Genomic DNA, 9696 nt, shown 5'->3' on the forward strand with positions numbered 1-9696 from the left:
ACTAAAATATCTGAATAAAGGTAAATAGTTTAATTTTGTTGTCCAGTGACAAGACACAAAAACGCTGGCTGGATACAATGCGTCATAAAGATATTAAGCTAGAAGCACAGACATAAGCTTGAACCACAAGGCAATTTATTAAGTAAAACTGGCGGGTGGGCGTGTACATTCCCAAAAAAATTAAAGTTACCTGAAGGTGGATAAATCCCTTTAACGCTTGTGCGTGTATGGTTACTGCATCTGCCACACGGATGAATAATCCCTATTATTAAAAGAGATCCAACTACCACTGTGGAATCACCCCTTCTCGGGTACACTAACAATATTCAGTCAAACATAAAATATTCTGCTTGGAGTTTTGTGGTTATTTTCATACCTAGAAACCACGAATAGCCCCAAACTGGATACAACTCAACCTCTTACTTCCTGAACATCTGCAGATTTACAAGTCATTTCTTATAGGTAATATATTGGTGGTGGCAGGATATTTATAGAAAATCTATATAAAAATAGAACATCCCTTTAAGTGTATTGTGAAATCAGCATAGCAGGATGAAACCAGTATAATTATATCTATATAACTATAGTTCAAGTGGTTTTGTTAAGATAATAGGCAGAATACTCTCAGCCCCAGATTTGTGAATAGGTCTTAGAGCCATCACACATACTCTCCCTAACAACAGTCGCAGATGTTTTCCCACTATCCTCATGTATCAGTTGTTCCCCACCACTAGATTGTAAGCTCATAGGGGCAGGGCAATGTTTATCTTCTGTTTCATGTTCTTGTATGTTATTTATTGTATCATCTCTTTAAAGTACAGCGCTACGTAATCTGTTGATCCTCTTTAAATGAACGACAATAACATATTTATCCTATGCAAATGCTATGCAGTGGGTTTTGGAACCCTAGAGCGTGACAGAGTTAGGAGAGGAGGGGGCAGCATGGGAAAAAACACAGCATTTAATTCTGGGCCTGAATACTCTTGAACTCTTGATGGAAAAAAAAAAGCCATTTGTGTTGTACGTTTGGTGAAATCTTCCTACATAAAAGGCAATATGGTGGCACAGTGGTTAGTACTTCTGACTCATAGCGCTTGAGTCATAGGTTCCAACCATGGCCCTATCTGTGTTGAGTTTGTATGTTCACCCTGTGTTCGTGTGTGTTTCCTCCGGGTGCTCCGGGTTCACTGCCACAGTCTAAAAACATACTGAGAGGATAATTGTCTTATGACAATAATGGACCCCAGTGTGAGCGTATAGCAGGGAACCTCTATGTATCAAAACTCGGCAATATGAAAGATCACAGCAAGAGAAAATCCTTTCTCCCTAAAATTTAAATTATGCTGGGGAAGGTGAGTGATACTCAGCCCCTAAACTGGATACAAATCGACTTCCTAAATATCTGCACTTTTGTAAGTCATTTTTAAAGGGAATTTTCTGATTGTTTTTATGTTGGTAGTATGCGCTTTACTAAACTAAATGAAAAAAGTGCTACTCGCATATTGCAAAGTCTTCACCAAGTAACAGTTTAACATAGATCAAAGTACCCGAGGTTATTAGGAAACCTTAAGAGGAATAGTGTATTGCTCAATTGGAGTTACTAATGCAGTGTGTCTGCTCACAAACAACTTTCTAGTCCCGCGTCACATCACTAGATAGGCATTACACTTATTTTACCACATTTATACATGGCCAATGCTACCATTAGGCAAACATAGGTCATTGCCTAGGAAGCCAATGGCAAAGGGGTACCTAAACCCAAGTGCGGTATTAGCGAGCTGTGGGCCCCAATGTAGAAAAGTGGGGAGGAAGGAACCGGGGCCCACAGCTCACTGGTTCCCCGTGCAACGGGCCCCATTATTTAAATGCGCCCCGGTGCACCCCACTTGCTGCACCAATAATAGTTCCACCACTGCTTAAAACACTGAATGAGAGACTTAAAGTCTCATCCGGTGATTTTAATGGCTTTGTGATGCCCCCACAAGGAGCTCCGGCTGTTGACATTCAGGAGAAGCAGCCAACAATTTCTAACAGGTCGGTGTTATGCTGGGAGTGAAGTGTGTGGCTATGATGTCACAGGCAAGGGCCACACTCCCAGTCTGAGCTGACGTCGCTGCCACCACCTCCCACGTGGGGAGTGGGCTACTCTTGCTAGCGGAGCGGCTTACACCAACCCTGCATTTAAATCTATTAAAAGTTAGAAAGCATAGAAAGAGAGAGGTGTACGTTGGACTAAGCTAGCATACATTACACCTATAATACCAGCAGTGAGTTATTTCCGTAAATACACCTATATGTATCCCTAAACAAGCTTTTGATCAGCGGTTGCTAATGTTTACACAGCAGAACTCAAAATCAATAAGACATCTTAACAATTACAAAGTACCTTTCCCACTCAGACCTAACAACACTTAATTCTAATTAATTACAAAACACATATTACAATACATTATTATTTTTTTTAGAACAAAATGCATGTCTGTATTATATAAAGTATACTATAGATCTAGCCTTTGTGCCATTAAAACTCCAATCACTTTGTCACTTAAAAAGATCCCTGAAAACAAGATGGTTTAATCTCAGCTGATTTTTCACCAACAGTCAGGTTTCAATAAAATCATAAACAACATGATATATAATATGCATTAATTATATAGTGATATAATACTGTGCAATAATTTCAGAGTGAGTTCATGTTTATTTGCACATACACCAGCCCAAAATTTATCTGATATACAAAATGGCACCGGGCTTTAACAGTTTAAGTTTTGTGACTCCAACATTTCCAATAGGAAGCAGCTAATTCTGTTCATTTGTTTTTGCTCAAAATAAATCAGCATCTCTAATTACTTTTCTGTTTATATGACTGATGTCTTACTCCAATGCAAAACATCATCACAATCTTATTTTCAACATTGACGTGCCTGGAAAATTAAACATACATCTTCTCTATCACCCATAAGCACAGAATCTTTCTGTCCTCACAGCAGAATTAAATGTCAGCTTCATCACCAATAACTACCAAACCTTCCCGAATAAGTGGGGGATTTATATTTATGTTAATGGGGCCTTCAGGCTGCTATTAACAATCACATCAATAAAAGAATTGTGTAATGTTCCAAATAATAACAGATCTCTGCTTTTCCATCAATGTAACTTTCATTTGTTTACCATGTTCCAGCCTCTACTCCCCAAACACCCAAAACTGTCACATTGGCAAAATAATTACTTGTTGCAGTGATAAATGTTATGATTCTTGTCAATACCCAAATATTGCCAATACTACTCTACTACTAATACTGTATCAGTAACAATACAGATGGATACCTATGTCATAGGTATCCAAGCTGATTATTGTTTAGTGATACGTGTAGCTGTATTTACAGTGATAACTCTCATAACGAGAATAATGAAGGGTACAGAGTGCATTTTAAGGGGTCCCTCATGGGGGGGGGGGGGGCAGACCACATCTGCCCAGCAGGGGGTGCTATTTCTTCATTGCATATACAGAGCACTTTGTTTTCTGCTCCATGAAATTGTCTCATTAATAAGACTGTACAGATAGTAAGTGGATTATCCAAGAGGTTCTGCAGCAGCTGAGCATGCCATACATGCAGAGAGGGGGCTGTGAGACCCCCAGGCTTACCGTGGGTGCGGGCCCCCATGCCCCGGTGCTGGCAGCAGGTTAGGAGCAGGAGACAGAGGACGGTCCCCGCAGTGAGACTCATCCTGGCGCTGGAGGCCGCCGCTGGGTACCAGATGAGCTCCGGCCCTTACACTGGGGACATGCCGGCTGTGTGCTCCCGACAAGCAGACACCGGGGCTCCCCCCCGCCGCTCCCTCTCCCCCGGGCTGGGTTCAGCACCACGGACAGCGGCTGCGAGTTCAGCGACAGCAGCAGGAGAGTGACAGCGAGCAGCCGAGACTGCGCCCGCTAACCCCGCCCCCGGGCCCCGCCCACAATCTATAGATTCCATGAATGGGGCTCACGCTGAACTGTCACCTTCCCTTGTTCCCTGGTGACCTGTCATTGGCTGGGGATGTAATGTATGCAAATATATACCATAATATATACTCTATGCGGGTATCAGGAGACAAAGTTTTAGGATGTACATGTTCCCCATCAGTCTGGGTTACAGGGAAATGTCCTGATTTTTTTCCCAATGTAAAATATTTATAGTCCTGATATTGCATTAGGTTATTACCTAATATTATACATTGCTGAGATCACATACAGCACAGTTTGTCTCCTTCACCCCTTGCTGATACAAAGCCACATTGCTGCTTTCTGGGTGACCTTTTTTCAGGAAGAGACATAGGAAGCAAGGATGTTTTTTTATTTAATTGCTTTTTGTTATACTTAAAGGCCATCTTCAGTGTTCCTTTATCAGAGGTGTTATCTCAGTTATGCTATATTCCCACTGGTGGAAGTGGGGAGTAATCAGTGGTATGTCAGTCATACTGCCTTCATTGTAACACTATCACATTCCAGTCACTTACATTATATTATATATATATATACACACACACACACAAACACACAGTGGTGGAAGTGGGGGGTATACGGTGGTATGTCATATTGTTTTCATTGTAACACTATCACATTCCTGTCACATTATATTATAATATATATATATATATATATATATATATATATATACACACACACACACACACATACAGTGGTGGAAGTGTGTGGTATACGGGGTATGTCATACTGCCACTTCATCTACTGTCTTTATTGTATCACTATCACATTCCTTTCACTTACATTGTCCATACTTTCACTTCTAAATTTCCACATTGTCCACTGGGTAAACCGATGGCAGGTCTTTAGCTGTGCACAATTGGGATTTTGTAAGAGTCACATATTTTATTTGTAAAATGTCTACTTTAACAGACGGGTTCTCTGTAAATATAATTACCCTCCCACTAACCTAACCCTAGTACCAGCCACCAAATGCTATGACTGCTCTTTCCAGAAGGGCCCGGCAATATTCCTGCACTGTGGTTCTAAAATGCTTTATAAGAATAAAGGTTTTTTGCACATTTTTGCCTCTTGCAGAAGAGTGAAGACATGGAACGAGAGCTGCCACCCGATTAATGTAGGCTGTTTATATAGCTGATACTGCCTGTTGTATATATCGAGTTAATAGTTACTAAGCACCCACTCCTCCATAATGTTTACTGGGAAATAAGTAGTTGGTCAGTTCCCAATAGCAAACAAAAAAAAAGAAAATGAAGGAAGGTGAATAAAATGTCCAATTTCTCTGCTGCCCTATTCAGGAGCCTCTATCGCCTCTGTAATAAGTAAAGCTGTCGATCGCTCCCTAATGTAGGGGTTTGTTGGTAATGCAGAATGCAATAAGCAGAGGAGCGGTAGAAAGGAAACGCAATGATTTTAGTACTACTTGGCAAATCCCAAAGCTGGCTGCGCTGCTTGGTGTCAGGGTGACCGCGCAGGCCAATAGGAGACTATTGGTCTACCATTCACCTGCCCATTATCCCAGCCTGTGGCCCCCATTCACCCGCATTCTATCCTGGCACTAGCTGGGATTCGAAGGCAAGGCAACAACCCTGGCAGTACCTCGGGAACAGAATTCAGGCAGTTTCTGAGTGATGTCACTGGTTTCTAGCAAATTAATAGACTGCATACTTAATTAGGCAAGAGAACCGGTGCCTCTACTTTAAGTAACAAGAGACACTTCAAATCCAAACAAAGCAGACACCTATTTCATTACACCTAGTCCAGACACAGAGGAGGGGATTGTAATCAGTAATACATATGGGAAAAGCATGTTCTACTTATATCAGGCTAAAAGGTTTACTCTGCACTAGACGAGTCATAAGGAGGATGTAGAGATTAAGTGACCCTTTTATTTTTGTTAAATGTCTGTGTGAACTGCTCATACAGCCATCGGTACATGTTACGTTTACACCCATGGCTAAGAGACCTGACAGCAGGTTTGTCTTCATTCGTATTTTGTAACACAAAAGTTAGATCACAAACTACCTATAGACTGCACAATATGTGTCACTCAGAAACATAACTGAAAATGAGGTCTGCGTGCAGAATAAAACAGTAGTACTCCCATATCTGAGATACGCGTTGTTGGACGGTTATTGATTGCTGAATCCCAGCGAGTATTCTTCTGTTTCCATGACAATCTTCACACTGGGGGTCACTGTTCCATTGGAGTCTATGGGTAATATTTCATTTTACATAAACAGCATACAGCCCGCTTATATTAAATAGAGAGTGCACCCGTCACCTGCTGCAGCCTATACCAGACACAGAAACCCAGCTCAGATCGACTCCTTAGTCCTGTACTCTGCAGATCCGTCTCACTAACTGCCTGCAGTACCTTAAGGAAACAGATTCAGAAGCTGCTCTATTAATGTAAAAAAAAAAATATATATTTTATTTTGTGGTGCAACCTCTAGACTTACTCAGGCCAGTGATGTGTGGGCGTGGCCAGTGATGTATGGCCACACCCATACAGTATGGGCGTGGCCAGCACCATGGAGGGCATAGCTTGCACTTTCCACCAGCCACCTACATCTCCCTCCCATCCTCCCTTATATAAAGAGTGCACCACTAACTGGCTCACACATCCTGTATGTAAAGTGAAGAGTGGAAATACGTCCCAGCTGTCCCTCATGCTGGGACAAGCTCCTGGCTGATCAGGATAGTCCCCTAAAATCAGGACTATCCTGATGGAATCGGGACAGTTAAGAGGTAAAGGTATGTTATTTTATTGACCATTGAAGACAAAAATACAAACAATGGTTGACTATTTCTATTTATAAAGTGTTTAACAGAAACATACATGAAAAATGCTCATTTTCAGGTTTTTAGCAAAGTACAGCGTGCTGCAAACTAAATAAAAAAATAAATAAAACTTGACTATGTATAAATATATATAAATACACTGTCTATTGTATATATCTATATCAATCCTCAATAGGTACATACAATAGACAGTCTAGGTGCCCTCACACGAAACAAAAAAAAATAAATATTTTTTTTACACTTGGCTGGTCTGGGCCTATTTCTGTGGAGAGGCCTGGGGCTGCAGTACCATTGTTAATCCGGCCCTGCACCTACCCTACGTCCCCGCTACTGATCTTCTGGAGGACGGGCTAGTCACAACATCCATTGGCTGGTCGCACCTCCTTCGGCATTTCATAGCACACCTCACGAGATCCCAGAACAATTGCGCGCTGTCACTTTAAGCCCAAGGGGTAAATGTATCAAGCCGAGAGTTTTCTGGCGGATTTGAAAAGTGGAGATGTTGCCTATAGCAACCAATCAGATTCTAGCTGTCATTTTGAAGAATGCAATAAATAAATGATAGCTAGAATCTAATTGGTTTTTCAAACCCACCCGAAAACTCTCAGCTTGATACATTTACTCTCAAGAAACTTTTTTTGGGGTCCACAGATGATGTGATGTGTAATATAGCTTGTCCTAGAAGGATGGCATTTGGGGCAACACTTAAAATGCATTCCACTGATCGACATAAATCCCTCTTTACCTTCCTCAAACAAAAAGGATCAGAGATATTCTTTTTAACAGAATACATAAAATAGTATCATCTTGCATATATCTATGTGCTCATTATAGATTAAATGCTTTGCTGCAGCTGAACACTCCACGGCCAAAAACATTTATAAATAGGTTTTGTTTATCTGGATCCTGACAGTCATTGTGCCACCACATCACAGCCTGACAATCCCATGTATTTTTTATCATAATTATTTGCCTATAGGGCTCTGTGTGATTAATGATGGGATAAGCAGTTTCCAGTGAATGATACTTGTGTAGTTTAGCAAGAGGGAGCTACGACAGTTCTTCCTACGGGTATAATTCCGTGAATACGGTTACATTTCATCTATATTAAAACACAATTTGCAGGAGATAATAGAAACAGCCCGAGGGCTGCGTGGCACAAACATGCTTGACCTTTTAACCACCAGCTGGTGATCCTAAGGGTTTTTTTTTGAAGCAGGGAATGTATGTTATATAGGGCACCAAGCGCAGAGACCACCTACGCCAGAAGGGAGATGGGAGAGTTAATGCAGCTTAGCACACACCAAGCGGGAATCTGTAAGATCCGCTACGGCTGAGCGTTTAAAGATATAGATCCATGAGTCAACGACGTTACACACCGAGCGAGACACCAACAGGATATTGGTCCGGGAGAAAAAAATAAATAAATTAAAGATCTAATTTTGGAGCCTGGAAGGAATTACCGCGTCATCTCTCAGATTGTTCTGCTTGGCTTCCTGTGAAGCAGCAGCGTGGTTATCTTGTTTGATTATGGGCGATTTAAAAAGCATAAAAAAGGGAGCAAAAGCTTTAACATTTCTCATTTATTCTCTCTGCTCACATAAAAACAGCACGAGTGGTAAAATAAAAAATAAAGCAAAATACACCAAAACACAAACATCTCTAGAAGTTGTCTCAAACAAAAACATTCTGCACAGCTTCTAGCTGGAGATGGGATTTCCCCGCCGTTAAAATTGTGTCTGTTGGTAAAATATTTATGAGGATGATTCTGTGTAAACAAAGCAGCCTTGTAGCTTTCTGTTTCGTAAGCATAATAGTTTGCACACAGAGAGATTTCCTTTCTTTATTATATAACGGTCCTTGAGAATATTTTAGACATTTTCCATCAAACTTCCAGAATGTAGAGTTGCTTGCAAGCCATAGACTGCTGTTATTATGGTCTAATGGCTGAAGAACTAGCGTTCGCCCAGTTGGGTGAGAGAGACTGTTCGTTACATTTAGCCACTGATTCAAAAAGAATCAGGCGCCGTAGAATCGTTATGTTTCTACGTGATGTTTTAGGAATGATTATTTCTTGCGCTTCATAGAGGTGCAAGCAAAAATGAGCAAAGTTTTCATGAGAATTGTCAGTTTTGCGCATAAACAACGTGCTGGGCGCTACGGAACCTCGCGGCTAATTTAATCACGCTTAGAGTGGACCTGTTCTTTATATCGAAGCAAACATTAAAAAAGGACTAAAATGTAATCTCTGATAACAGTGAAGCATTAACCAAAATGTCTTCTGTTCTAGAGAATTTTAATGATTTTATGATTTATGAAGTTATTTATATAGCACATATTATACAGTGCTTTACAGAGTATTTAATCAGCTCCTGCCTCATTGGATCTTAAAGTACATAATGCCTCACACACAGGTTATTCCCATAATCAGGAGATCATTGGCTTGGTATCTATAATATGGGCCTCCTGGGTCCTTATATTATAGTGGACCGACCTGTACCGCTTATAATATTTTCCCATTCTTTATAATTTTCAATTATTTTATTGCTGTGCGGTTGTATTGTTAGACTGTAGTTAGAGTATTTGTACAACTTGTTTGTATAGGGTCATGTGACTAATTGTTTGCAATCCTGATTGTACTGGTATTGGCATTTCTGTACTTGAACATTAAAAAAAAGATTAAAAAAAAATCAAATCTGTTTTTTAAAAAACAAAAACAAGAAATGAAATTACAGGAAATACGGTTGTTGGTTTTAAGGGGTGGAACTAAATTCAGCATGAGAAATAATCCTAACTTTTCAGTACAATACTGTATGCGCTGCAACATAAATACAGTCATGGCCAAGAGTTTTGAGAATGACACAAGTATTGGTTTTCACAGTTTGCTGCTTCAGTGTTTTTAG

General features: G+C 40.5%; 1 protein-coding gene across 2 annotated transcripts in view; it reads right to left on the reverse strand.

Moving 5' to 3' along the window:
* Positions 1-3917, reverse strand: part of PTPRN (protein tyrosine phosphatase receptor type N) — a 56196-nt gene extending 52279 nt beyond the window's left edge. For both annotated transcript variants that reach the window (XM_075181005.1, XM_075181004.1), the window contains exon 1: positions 3647-3917. In XM_075181005.1, the coding sequence (XP_075037106.1) occupies positions 3647-3728 (82 nt within the window). In that variant the 5' untranslated portion in view covers positions 3729-3917. The remainder of the gene's footprint in view (positions 1-3646) is intronic.
* Between the last annotated feature and the right edge of the window lie 5779 nt (positions 3918-9696).

This window comes from Mixophyes fleayi, chromosome 7 (assembly GCF_038048845.1).
Source record: "Mixophyes fleayi isolate aMixFle1 chromosome 7, aMixFle1.hap1, whole genome shotgun sequence".
Classification (NCBI taxonomy): Eukaryota; Metazoa; Chordata; class Amphibia; order Anura; family Limnodynastidae; genus Mixophyes; species Mixophyes fleayi.